Genomic DNA, 14,765 nt, shown 5'->3' on the forward strand with positions numbered 1-14,765 from the left:
TGCATACGTCTTTGAAGAGGTAAATAACATTTAGATAGATAGGTAGATAGATAGATGATTGATAGATAGATAGATAGATAGATAGATAGATAGATAGATAGGTAGGTAGGTAGATAGACAGATTTACATATAGTGATTGTAGTGAGACATATATCACTAAAATAATGAAAAAAAATTAAAAAGCTAGTAGACAGATTAAAATTGAATGATGAGACTTGAAGTTTTTATTATACAGATCTTTCACTTCCTTAGTTAGAGTCACGCCAAGATATTTTATATATTTGTGACTATTGAGAAGGGTGTTGTTTCCCTAATTTCTTTCTCAGCCTGTTTATTCTTTGTGTAGATAAAGGCCATTGATTTGTTTGAGTTAATTTTATATCCAGCTACTTCACTGAAGCTGTTTATCAGGTTTAGGAGTTCTCTGGTGGAATTTTTAGGGTCACTTATATATACTATCATATCATCTGCAAAAAGTGATATTTTGACTTCATCTTTTCCAATTTGTATCCCTTTGATCTCCTTTTGTTGTCGAATTGCTCTGGCTAGGACTTCAAGTACAATGTTGAATAGGTATGGAGAAAGTGGACAGCCTTGTCTAGTCCCTGATTTTAGAGGGATTGCTTCAAGCTTCTCACCATTTACTTTGATGTTGGCTACTGGTTTGCTGTAGATTGCTTTTATCATGTTTAGGTATGGGCCTTGAATTCCTGATCTTTCCAAGACTTTTATCATGAATGGGTGTTGGATCTTGTCAAATGCTTTTTCCGCATCTAACGAGATGACCATGTGGTTTTTGTCTTTGAGTTTGTTTATATACTGGATTACGTTGATGGATTTCCGTATATTGAACCATCCCTGCATCCCTGGGATGAAACCTACTTGGTCAGGATGGATGATTGTTTTGATGTGTTCTTGGATTCTGTTAGCAAGAACTTTATTGAGGATTTTTGCATCAATATTCATAAGGGATATTGGTCTGAAGTTTTCTATCTTTGTTGGGTCTTTTTGTGGTTTAGGTATCAGAGTAATTGTGGCTTCATAGAATGAGTTGGGTAGAGTACCTTCTGTTTCTATTTTGTGGAATAGTTTGTGAAGAACTGGGATTAGATCTTCTTTGAAGGTCTGATAGAACTCTGCACTAAACCCATCTGGTCCTGGGCTTTTTTTTGGTTGGGAGACTATTAATGACTGCTTCTATTTCTTTGGGGGATATAGGGCTGTTTAGATCATTAACCTGATCTTGAATCAACTTTGGTACCTGGTATCTGTCTAGGATGGAAAGATCTCCCATGCTCATGGATTGGCAGGATCAACATTGTAAAAATGGCTATCTTGCCAAAAGCAATCTACAGATTCAATGCAATCCCCATCAAAATTCCAACTCAATTCTTCAACGAATTAGAAAGTGCAATCTGCAAATTCATCTGGAATAACAAAAAACCTAGGATAGCAAAAACTCTTCTCAAGGATAAAAGAACCTCTGGTGGAATCACCATGCCGGACCTAAAGCTTTACTACAGAGCAATTGTGATAAAAACTTCGTGGTACTGGTATATACCAGACAAATAGACCAATGGAATAGAATTGAAGACCCAGAAATGAACCCACACATCTACGGTCACTTGATCTTCGACAAGGGAGCTAAAAACATCCAGTGGAAGAAAGACAGCATTTTCAACAAATGGTGCTGGCACAACTGGTTGTTAACATATAGAAGAATGCGAATCGATCCATTCCTATCTCCTTGTACTAAGGTCAAGTCTAAGTGGATCAAGGAACTTCACATAAATCCAGAGACACTGAAACTTATAGAGGAGAAAGTGGGGAAAAGCCTTGAAGATATGGGCACAGGGGAAAAATTCTTGAATAGAACAGCAATGGCTTGTGCTGTAAGATCGAGAATTGACAAGTGGGACCTCATGAAACTGCAAAGCTTCTGCAAGGCAAAAGACACCATCAATAAGACAAAAAAACCACCAACAGATTGGGAAAGGATATTTACCTATCCTAAATCAGATAAGGGACTAATATCCAATATATATAAAGAACTCAAGAAGGTGGACTCCAGAAAGTCAAATAACCTCATTAAAAAATGGGGCTCAGAACTGAACAAAGAATTCTCACCTGAGGAATACCGAATGGCAGAGAAGCACCTGAAAAAATGTTCAACATCCTTAATCATCAGGGAAATGCAAATCAAAACAACCCTGAGATTCCACCTCGCACCAGTCAGAATGGCTAAGATCAAAGATTCAGGTGACAGCAGATGCTGGCGAGGATGTGGAGAAAGAGGAACACTCCTCCATTGTTGGTGGGATTGCAAGCTTGTACAACCACTCTGGAAATCAGTCTGGTGGTTCCTCAGAAAATTGGACATAGTACTACCGGAGGATCCAGCAATACCTCTCCTGGGCATATATCCAGAAGATGTCCCAACCTGTAAAAAAGACACATGCTCCACTATGTTCATAGCAGCCCTATTTATAATAGCCAGAAGCTGGAAAGAACCCAGATGTCCCTCAACAGAGGAATGGATACAGAAATTATGGTACATTTACACAATGGAGTACTACTCAGCTATTAAAAAGAATGAATTTATGAAATTCCTAGCCAAATGGATGGACCTGGAGGGCATCATCTTGAGTGAGGTAACACAATCACAAAGGAACTCACACAATATGTATTCACTGATAAGTGGATATTAGCCCAAAACTTAGGATACCCAAGATATAAGATACAATTTGATAAACGCATGAAACTCAAGAAGAATGAAGACCAAAGTGTGGACACTGTGCCCCTTCTTAGAATTGGGAACAAAACACCCATGGAAGGAGTTACAGAGACAAAGTTTCGAGCTGTGATGAAAGGATGGACCATCTAGAGACTTCCGTATCCAGGGATCCATCCCATAATCAGCTTCTAAACGCTGACACCATTGCATACACTAGCAAGATTTTGCTGAAAGGACCCAAATATAGCTGTCTCTTGTGAGATGATGCCGGGGCCTAGCAAACACAGAAGTGGATGCTCACAGTCAGCTATTGGATGGATCACAGGGCCCCCAATGGAGGAGCTAGAGAAAGTACCCAAGGAGCTAAAGGGAACTGCAACCCCATAGGTGGAACATTATTATGAACTAACCAGTACCCCAGAGCTCTTGACTTTAGCTGCATTTGTATCAAAACATGGCCTAGTCGGCCATCACTGGAAAGAGAGGCCCATTGGACTTGCCAACTTGATATGCCCCAGTACAGGGGAACGCCAGGGCCAAGGGGTGGGTGGGGGAGTGGGGGGGGGGAGTATATTGGGGACTTTTTGGATAGCATTGGAAATGTAATTGAGGAAAATACCTAATTAAAAAAAATAGTTCTTGAAAAAAAAAAACAGTCAGAGCAATATAGCTCCGCTAGAACCAAGCTGTCCTACCACAGCAGGCCCAGGATATTCCAAAATAGTTGAAACACACAGAGAGACATTAAAGCCACCTGTGTGAAGGTGATAGAGATCCATAAAAAGAAACCGATAAACCCCTTAACGGAATCCAAGAAAACACAAACAAATATTTAAAAAATGAATAAAATTATCCAAGACCTGAAAATGGAAATAGAATCAATAAAGAAGACAAAAAATTGAGGGAATTCTGGAAATGGAAAATTTATAAATTTGAACAGGAATTACAGAGGCAAGCTTCACCAACAGAATGCAAGAGATGGAAGAGAGAATCTTAGGCACTGAAGATATGGTAGAAGAAATGGATACATCAGCAAAGAAATTTTTAAATACAGAAAAGCCTCCTAATACAAAATATCCAGGATATCTGGAACTCTATGACAAGACAAAACCCAAGAATCATAGGAGTGGAGAAAAGATAATTCCAACTCAAAAGCACAGAAAATATTTTCATCAGAATCATAGAAGAAAAATTTCCTGTACTAAAGAAAGAGATGCCAATAAAGGTACAAATAGATTGGACCAGAAAAGAAAGTATCCTTGACCCATAGTAACCAAAGCACTAAACACACAGAACAAAGAATATAAAAGGCTGCAAGGGAAAAAGATAAGTAACATATAAAGGCATACCTATTAGAATTACACCTGACTTCTGTCAGAAACCATCTAGGAAGACTAAGACTAGCACTTTTTGCATGGACTAAGATTGGTGAGCTCTGAGAGGCAATGTCCGAAAGAGACTTTGTCTCAGGATTGCTTCTTGCAGCTGATATGCCTTTTCTGTAATTTTTAAATTAATATAATAATCCTGAGACATTAGCATTGGGTACTATTGAAAATTCCTACAGATCAACATAAGGATGAACTTTCATGAATTAATGTTGTTTAGATGGAATTAATGATTTTATAAATTTCCCGATCTGATTCAAATAATCATAGAAAGTTTTAAGAGATGGTTTTAGTGGTTTTGCTAGAAAGCTATAATAAAGTTAGAATCAAGAATTAAAAAAAAAAAAACACACAGGCACACATGCACACCCACACACGTACACGTACACACACACACACACACACACACACAGCTCAACTGCTCATTAAGTACAAGGCAAAGTTCCAAGTTCTTAATCATTTCTCAGGCGACGTCTCGATTTCTCTGTTAGGGAGTGGTGGCATCATCATCCCAATTTATAGCTGGAAACTCTGAAACCCAAGCTGCATCATTAGCATGGACAGAGCTAGAATCTATGTACAGATACTGCCACATTAACAGTAAGCATCCTCTCCTTCTAACCTGGATGTGACTTAAAATCCTAGAGTCGATCGCCACATCTGAGAATAACAAAGAAGCAGCTCAGAAATTGCATTTATAAAACAAACCACTAAACTAGCAAAAATAAGTACTTGCTTCTAGATTTCTTACTATAAAGGTAAAACCCCATGTAATAAAAACACTGCATTTTTAAAGCAACCAAGATGTACTGACACTGTGAGGTATAATTTATATTATAATTACATTTATAATTTATAACTATGAATTTCTGCTATAAAAAACCATGTAATATTTTTTTGCAATGTATACTTAGTTGACTTCCTAATACACCCTCGCAGTTCATGCTCTTATCTATCAAACAGTTTTACCTCGCATCTACATCACAGAAAGGCTAAGGCTTGTTCTTCTTCCCTCAGAGTTCTTCAAATTAGAAGGAGCACACATGCAAACACCATGACAAACAAAAGCATCATGAAGATGTGTGATTGTTTTAGAAAGAGTGACCCGTGACAAATGAAACAAGGAAAAGAGTGCAGATACAAAAATTCACTGAAGTGAACAGCCTTCTCCCAGGTGAAGATGAGACAGGACATCACTGGGAGGGGCTTCCCAGGGTAAGCGTTCCCTTCGTGAGAATCTGTGCCAGAGTAAACAAGTCTCACATGCGAAGTGATACATAAGGTGTGTTCAGACCAGAGAGGCAGTACAGTTTGGACATAATATCAAGTATAATTTCATTTTTAAAAAGTAATTGGTAAAAAAACAATAATAATAACAATAGGAGAAACAATTTCTGCTTATCAAGTTTTGCCATTATTAAAACTCAAGGAAGGACTTTTATGTGACTAATAATGACAAGCAATATGGGTTGGTACAATTCAATCCAGTGACCATAAGCTAAACAGTATAATTCATGACTAACACATGAGATCAGAGATAAATATGAAGAAAGGTGACATGTAAATTCAAATGTATAATGTTCTCTTTTTATCTTAATTTCTCTTAGTAGGGTTCAAAGTATCATTAGGCTCTCATTTAAAAAAAAAAACCTCAATATAGTCATATAAGATTGAACTAACACCCTAGTTCCCAAGTAACTGGCTTCTAATGTTTATTACATAAATTCCTAATATTTGTCTTCATAAATACTAGGTATCAACTGTGGTCAAAGTATTCCTGGCCCAGGGTGTCTTTGTGACTGTGAAGAATACCTCAGAAGTGCTTGTATTTGTAGAGATTATCTGGGGTTCCACTGAGGGCAGGGAGCAAACAGGCAATAAAAAAATATACATAAGATACCTCATGTGTCAATGGATAGCATGAGTTATGGCAAAAAAAAATGTAAGCAGGAAAGGTAGAAGCTATTTGCAGACAATATGGGGCAAAGAGAGGCAGAGAGGTGTGGGACTCAGAGTCTGCCAGAGGGAGGGCTTTGGTTCCAGACACCACCACAGTCCCAAAGGCATCACTGAAATTCTAGCAGTGGAGCTGAACAGGAAGGGGAAAAAAAAAAAAGCCCAAATCTCACGCACCTAAGGTCAGTCAGGTTTAGTCCTGTTCTGCTAACCGTCATTTGAAATGAGTCCACAGCTGAATGTCGAAATGGCAGTGTGTACTTAGAAGTCACCCTGCTGCATCACAACCAAACCAAAAAAGGAAAACATGTGCTCCACTCACTAGCAACCCTCTGAATGTTTGTTACATTCCACTACATCACAAATGCATTCATTTTATAAAACTCCCCAAATGCATATCCCAAATGCATATCCCAAATGCATATCCCAAATGCATATCCCAAATGCATATCCCAAATGCATATCCCAAATGCATATCCCAAATGCATATCCCAAATGCATATCCCAAATGCATATCCCAAATGCATATCCCAAATGCATATCCCAAATGCAGGAATTTTTTTCCAGTTTTAAATTAGCCCAAATTTCATCATGGCTAAAATTTTAAGACATAAAATGAGTACTGAAACAGAATTTTAATCATATAGATGAATCACAACATGCATCTTTAGCTAGGCATGTATTATGAATAAGTCTAGTTTTCTACAGAGAATAATCACATGTTCTAATTACCATTTTGGTTATACGCATAATTAATAATATTCTGTCTTAATGGGACACACTGAATCTTCAGACAGTTATAAGCTTAACTATGCATACTGCCAAACCCAACTGTCAGCTGCACTGCCAAACAAAGGACTCCTGATGTAGGGTTTGAGCGTGATAACAATATGCATATCTTTGTACATGATACAGTGGAAAAATTAATTGCTTTTTTCCTCTCAAATGTTTCTCCGTATTAATTTCATGTTGACTGATGACTTATCCTAATTATACACATGTATACACATACACACAAATATAGATATGGCCAAATGATCTTATGAGCAACAAAACCACAAATATAAATGTGGCCCAAGACCCCGAGAAGACAAAGGCATTTTGGTCGGGACTTACCGACTGCAAACTTTCATTCTCTCTTAGACAAGCTGTGTGGAGCTCAGACTTGAGAGTTGCAATATGACTTCGGTGCGATGTCATTTCCTTCTCTAAGGTAGAGATTCTAGCACTTGCAAGTTGGTAGACATCCATGAAACTTTTAATCATGGCCTTAAGAAATGAAAATACCGTCACATAATATTCAAATAAAGTTGTCCCCAAAGCAGAATTTCTGTAATTTGAAGGCAAATCATTCAAATTTAAAAATAAACAGCTTTTGTAGTTTCGGGAAAACAGGGCTGAACTTCACATCTTATACTGGAAATAGTCACTAAGAAAGCTTTGTCATGGGATGGAGAGTCTGCTCAGTAGGCAAAGTGCTTGCTACACAAGAATAGGAGACAGAGCCAATCCCCAGCGCCCATGTAAAAAGCTGAAGATGATGACACACATAACCCTGGCTTGGGGGACACAGAAAACTCCTTGGAGCTCACCCTAATACTCTGTCTCAAAAAGTAGGTGAGTACCCCTGAGGGACAAGATTGGCCACCACATGCTCACATTCATGTACACCCCCATATGTGTATACACACTAGCATACATGCGTATGCTACATACATGTGCATGTGTGTGGGCTCTCTCTTTCTCACACACACACACACAGGGGGGAGTAGAAAAATTATTGAGTCTTCATTCCAGTTTTCCTTAAATGAGAGGTACTTTGATCTATTGGGCTTAAAATTGAGAACATAGGCTTTAAACACGGCACACTTATTTTCTGCACTAAAATTAAATTCAGGTTGTAATTTGACCTAAATTTCAATCTTACGAGAGATAACACAAGGATTTATAAATAACATATTAATATTTCATAATGAGCTGAGTTAGTAAAACTTCCAATCTACCTAACAAATGTTTTAAAACAAAAGAACTCAGTTAATCCTTTGAGAAAACTACTGATCCCTATGCTGAGAGTGTAATTATGTCCACACTGTAACGCAGAGGTGTCCTCAGATACAACCTGCATATTAATAGCACAAGCAGGTGCTGGCTAACTTTTCATCTTCCCTAAATAGTACAGATTCAGGATTGCTGAGCTCTGTATCACGGCTGAACCATATTCTACGGACTTTTTTCTTAAAAGAAATCTTCAGTGAGTTTTAAGCCCAAGGGATTCTATTATGCCCTCTTCAACTAATCTTTCAAACTGCTTCAAGTGCATCAACATTAATTCAAACATTTCAAAGATATGTCCATTAAAAACAGTATCATAGTATTTATGAAGGAAATGTTCCTACTACAGGCATATCGTGCAATGAGAGGTAGAGTCTAAGAATGTGCAAATTACACACAGTCTGATGGTCTGAACTGAGAGAGCCTTGGGAGACTGGGTATTTATTTTAGCAATTCTGAATACATGTGAAAAGTAATTTAGTAAAAAGTGAGAACCAGTGTTCAGTGTCTGAGAAGCAGAAGTAGGCGAGTTACTGGAAAATTCAGAGGTTTTACTTAATAGATTCCTATTGGCCCTCATCCTTCTCAGACAGCATCCCTTTCAAGATCCATCTACCAAGCCTGGAAAGGTCATTAGCTTCTGTCCCGGCTCCCTGTGGGCTGCGCACACCAGCTTTGATTGTTGCCTTCACTGGAGACGGTTATTACTTTACATGGCCTTCTTCTTAACCAGACAAGCAGTTCATGGGGCCAGCCTCTGTGTACACATCTCTACTCCCAAGAGAGTGTCCTCAGTGAGTATTTGTTTCAGTAAATGAGCAAAGGGACAAGTTTTGAAGAATGTGTTAACTAATAACTAGATGAGATGAAAAACTGCAATGCAGCTACTGGTATAAATTATCTTACAGATAAAGATACTTGGAAAATATACTCTTAATGTCCAATCTAATGAATGAATTATTAATCACACTTTTTTTCAAGTTGGAAAAAAAAGCATGGCTTTAGGTACAGAAAAGCGTGCACAAGTGTAAGTTTAAATCTAAAATCTCTACCCAAGAGTAAATCAGGAGACAACCTGGTGTGTGAGTAGATATCCCATAACCAAGCGTCGTTTTAAGGTAAGTTTCTATCTCATGCTAACAAGGTATTTCTGAAGTGTCAGAAGCATGTAACACAGAGATACAAATGAGGCTGTAGATGCAACTCAGGAGTAGAGTGCATAAGGTTTGCATCTATCCCTGAAGTGGCAAAAAATATCCAATTACATCTGTTTCTTCCTGTACCAAATCTCTCTTCGTTAATATGAATTCACTTCTCTTCTCCAGTGAGATTGTAAATCTGCCCCATTCTTACTCTGTTACATACACAGCACTGTGTCCTCAGGAAATACCACACAATCTCCAGGGTCTCCATCTCCTCCCTTGTTACATAAGACAGGAATAAAAGTTCCTCTCTGTCCACTTCCAAAACTGTTAGGAGGCCCAGACAACTAAAATACCTAATGATTATAACTTATTTTCTACAGTCAGGAGCTATAGTACAAGCTTTATTATATTTCTTTATAGCAATCATACAGGACAGATACGTTTATAAATCTAATTTCTCAGGGTAAGGACACAACCAAGCGAGCAGTATGATGGCAGGATCCAAACCAAGGAATATTTAAAGCAAAGCTTTCTCCTAACCATTGTATTATATTATATTCTCATATAAGATCAGCTTCTATTGTTGTTCCACCTATAGGGTTGCAGGTCCCTTTAGCTCCTTGGGTAATTTCTCTAGCTCCTCTATTGGGGGCCCTGAGATCCATCCAATAGCTGACTGTGAGCATCCACTTCTGTGTTTGCTAGGCCCCGGCATAGTCTCACAAGAGACAGCTATATCTGGGTCCTTTCAGCAAAATCTTGCTAGTGTATGCAATGGTGTCAGCATTTGGAAGCTGATTATGAGATGGATCCCCGGATATGGCAGTCTCTAGACTTTGTCTCTGTAACTCCTTCTATGGGGGGTTTGTTCCCATTTCTAAGAAGGGGCAAAGTGTCCACACTTTGGTCTTCGTTCTTCTTGAGTTTCATGCATTTAGCAAATTGTATCTTATATCTTGGGTATCCTAAGTTTTGGGCTAATATCCACTTATCAGTGAGTACATATCATGTGAGTTCTTTTGTGATTGGGTTACCTCACTCAAGATGATGCCCTCCAGGTCCATCCATTTGCCTAGGAATTTCATAAATTCATTCTTTTTAATAGCTGAGTAGTTCTCCATTGTGTAAATGTACCACATTTTCTGTATCCATCCCTCTGTTGAGGGACATCTGGGTTCTTTCCAGCTTCTGGCTATTATAAATAAGGCTGCTGTGAACATAGTGGAGCATGTGTCTTTTTTACAGGTTGGGACATCTTCTGGATATATGCCCAGGAGAAGTATTGCAGGATCCTCCGGTAGTAATATGCCAATTTTCTGAGGAGCTGCCAGACTGATTTCCAGAGTAGTTGTACAAGCTTGCAAACTAACCAGTACTCCCCGGAGCTTGTGTCTCTAGCTGCATATGTATCAGAAGATGGCCTAGTTGGCCATCATTGGAAAGAGAGGCCCATTGGTCTTGCAAACTTTATATGCCTCAGTACAGGGGAACGCCAGGGCCAAGAAGTGGGAGTGGGTGGGTAGGGGAGTGGGGGGGTGGGTATGGGGGACTTTTGGGATAGCATTGGAAATGTTAATGAAGAAATACCAAATAAATAAATAAATAAATAAATAAATAAATAAATAAATAAATAAGAACAGCTTCTAAAAGTGATTTTAAAATTCCTGAAATCCATGGTAATATTATTGCTTGATTTTTAACCTCTGCAGAGAAATCCTGATAACGTAACCTGCTAGGTGATTCACATATCTGTGCATATATACATACAAAGACAGTACATATGAATGTATTATTGCTATAGAAAGATCTGAAATGTATAAGTGGCTGCAAACATTCATAATGCTTATTGAATGAGAATGTGAATTATTGAATGCGAATATGAATTATTGAATGGGAATGGGATTTATTGAATAGAATGGGAATTATTGAATGAGAATGGGAATTACTGAATGGGACTGGGGATTATTGAATGAGAATGGGAATTCTTCTTCAAGCAGCAAAATGCCCAGTAATTATCGTTTCACTTTTACATCACCAAAAGATCACTCGACTATTTTGAGATGAAACAGTTCAACATTTTAAAAGTAATCCTGCATCCTAAATTTGTAGAAAGTATTTCTTGGAGTCTCAGATGTAAAAGTAATATATAATATGAGATTCTTCAAAGCTCATTTTTAAAAACACAAAGCATTTAAGGATGTAGGAAAAAGCTCTCCCAGCTTGCATGAAGGTTGGGTTTGACCCAGTACCACAATGATCCAAACAAAGAAGTTCAGGTCTCCAGTGAGGTCAGTTCCTTATCAAGGAGAAAGGTGCCCGTTAGTATAAAATACAAAAATAGCAATGTGAATTCAGGGGTGGGAGAAACGGAAACAAGCATTTCAAGACCTCTAACCAATCCCCTGGAGCAGACCCTCTGAGGACACACCCTACCCCCACATTAAATCAGCACTGGTTCACAGAAGGAAGGCACAGAGCAGCATGACGCTGCCGCATGCCCAGATCTGAGTGGCCTGCGGTACCTTTCACCCTAGGGACCCAGTGAAATCTGTACCTCCGGGGCTCACACAGTTATCCAAGAGATAGGGGGAAGGTTTCAGAACTTAAAAGATAAACGCCAAAATAAATAAACAAATACTTGAAAATAGAATAAAATTGCAGGAAAATAAAAGAATTTGGGAAATAAAATTTGACTTGTCACACTAAAAAAAAAAAAAAAAAGAGAGATAAACATCATTTTAGAGATAATATGTAGCAGTGTTACAATTGCTAGTACCAAGGTATGAGAAGCCAGATGTGTAATATCCCCCTCTTCCTCCATGACTTTTCTACTGATGTGGCAAAGCAACAGGACCAAAAGCAACCTGGTGAGGAAAGGACTCTTTATCTCAGATTTCTCAGGTCATCATCTATAACTGAGGGATGTCCGGGCAGGAAAGGAAGGCAGGAACCTGGAAACAGGAAACGGAAGTAGAAGCCATGGAAGAGGGCTCCGTACTGGCTTGCTTCGTGTGGCTTGCTCAGCCTCCTTTCTTTCTTTTATTTTTTAAAATTTATTTATTTACTCACTTTACATCCTGATCGCAGTTTGCCCCTCTCCTCTCCTCGCATTCCCTCCCCTTCACCTCAGCCCCCTCTACTCCTTCCCTTTCTCTTCAGAAAAGGGGAGGCCTCCCATGGGTATCAACCAACCTTGTCAGCCTGCCTTCTTATACCATCCAGGACCCAGCGGTGGTACCACAGCCAGTGGGCGTGGTCCTCACATATCAATCAGTAATCAAGAAAGTGTTCCAATTCAACCTTGTATCTAAAGTATTGCACCTTTTGTCTATACTGTTGAATAACTGGGAAACAAAAACCACTGATGTTTCACCTAAACTTATATTTTTTTTAATTTCCATGTTCTAAAAGATACTGGGTAAAACAAATATGCCAAACACACTAACTATATAAAATATAATTAATTTCCACAAAAAATAATTCCTAAGCTATAAAGAATTTATGTAAATTAAATGAGTATTAAATACATGAAAAGATATTTACCATACTATGCATCCTAGACACTCAAGTAAATGTTATCTATGATGATAACTATATCAAGTTAGGAAAATTAGTGCGATAACTCATCAAAGATTAAATATTTCTGGGGATAATCAGTATGAGACATAAGGTAAAATATTTTAAATATATTTATACACAGAGTAAAATGGGTCTTGGTCTAATCAATAGTTATTTGCTGCAACAAAACATCTCGATCTCACAATAATTACATACTTACACCTTTGTATCAAATTTGTTGACACATGAAATGAATCAAAAAATTGAAATTCGCCAAGCAGTGGTAGCACATGCCTTTAATCCCAGCACTCGGGAGGTAGAGGCAGGTGGATTTCTGAGTTTGAGGCCAGCCTGGTCTACAGAGTGAGTTCCAGGACAGCCAGGGCTACACAGAGAAACCCTGTCTCGAAAAACCAAAACCAAAAAAACAAAAAACAAAAAACAAAAAAAAAATAAAAAATAGAAATACAAACGAAAGCAGCAATTCAAAGAATCAGTGAAATAAAGAGGAGCTGATGTGTTGAAAAGGCTGATAAAATTGACAAACCTCTCTAGACAAACTAACCAAAAGAAAAAGGAGAAGACCCAAATGAATAAACTCAGGAATGGGAAGGGAAAATTCCAGCGGATACTGAGGGACCTCGGAGATGCAGAACATGCTTTGGAACTATTAACTCTTCAGTAGACTGCAAAGTCTAATAGGAATGGATGGACTCCAAATGCATGTGGCTGTCCTATGCTTGCTACTGCTGTGATGGAACACTGTGACCAATCCAACGAGGGGACAGAGGGTTTATCTGGCTCAGACTCCCACATCACTTTCATCATGAAAGGATGTCAGGATAGGAATTCACACAGGGCAAGGACCTGGAGTGAAGAGTTGACACAGAAACCATGAGGGAGTGCTGCCCACTGGCTCGCATATATTGGCTTGCTCTGCCTATTTTCCTATAGAACCCAGGACCATTGTGAGACGTAAAACCATGCCAGGAATCTTGGTGGGTAGAGCAGATGGAGACTTAGTGAGCACACACCTGAGACTCCTGCCAGACTCCTGACCTGGATCATGTGCCATGCTCCTCACACAAAGAAAAGTGTCCTATGGTCATGTAGGCCCAAAACAGAGTTCTCCATGCTAATGAGGTACATAGAGGCCCCAAGGGCTTAGTCAATAAGCTTCCTCTCCCAGATATTCCTCCTTGCAAAAAGTATTTAATCTTCGGTCAGACCCTGAGGAAGGGGTTATGCATCCATTTTCCACCATAAACAGCTAATAAATGATATGGTTAAACATGGACTGTTGCTTTCATCACGACCCTCCTTGAGGAACCTGTGGAAGGCCTTTATCTATAGACCCACAGCTCAACTCCCACATCTGTGCTTCCAGCCTGCCTCCACCAAGCTAAGGACAATCACCCCTGGGACAAGCCAGAGCTCCCCTTCCCCTCCCCCAATGCCCACCCACAACACTGCCCTGGGCTAGATGCTATCCACATCCTGCTCCTCCACACATACTCGGCTCTTCCACGACTCCCAGTGGTGCCTGGATGTCCAAGAGACAGAGAACCACACAGCCCTGGCCTTGTCGCAGGCCCGGAGACCCCTAATCCAGCTTCAGCTTTCCCACATCTCCCAGTGGCCTGGGATAAGCACAGTCAAACTCCCCAACATTCCACCTTCCCAAAAGGCTGTGCCCAACGTTGGGGCAGACATGGACACACAGAGCATTACCCAAAGATGGTCCCATCCATAATAGGCCCACCAATCATGAGTTTAAAAAGAAGCCCTACAAGCCTGACTACAGCTGGATCTTTTAGAGGCATTTTCTCTGTTGAGGCTCCCCTTTCTCTGATGTCTCTAGCATGCATCAAGTTGACATAAAACTAGCCATAACAATGGCCTACCAAACTCAAATCAAAACGAGGAAGATAA

General features: G+C 39.2%; 1 protein-coding gene across 3 annotated transcripts in view; it reads right to left on the reverse strand.

The window, feature by feature from the left end:
* Ccdc171 (coiled-coil domain containing 171) overlaps positions 1-14,765 on the reverse strand; it is a 366,744-nt gene that overhangs the window by 45,203 nt on the left and 306,776 nt on the right. For 2 of the 3 annotated variants that reach the window (XM_085839201.1, XM_085839200.1), the window contains one exon: positions 7,195-7,347. The exons of the other annotated variant lie outside the window; for it this stretch is intronic. In XM_085839201.1, coding sequence (XP_085695327.1) covers positions 7,195-7,347 — 153 coding nt within the window. The remainder of the gene's footprint in view (positions 1-7,194; positions 7,348-14,765) is intronic. 3 annotated transcript variants of the gene reach the window in all.

This window comes from Mus caroli, unplaced genomic scaffold (genome assembly GCF_978045245.1).
Source record: "Mus caroli unplaced genomic scaffold, Mus_caroli_1 scaffold_6, whole genome shotgun sequence".
NCBI classification, from domain to species: Eukaryota; Metazoa; Chordata; class Mammalia; order Rodentia; family Muridae; genus Mus; species Mus caroli.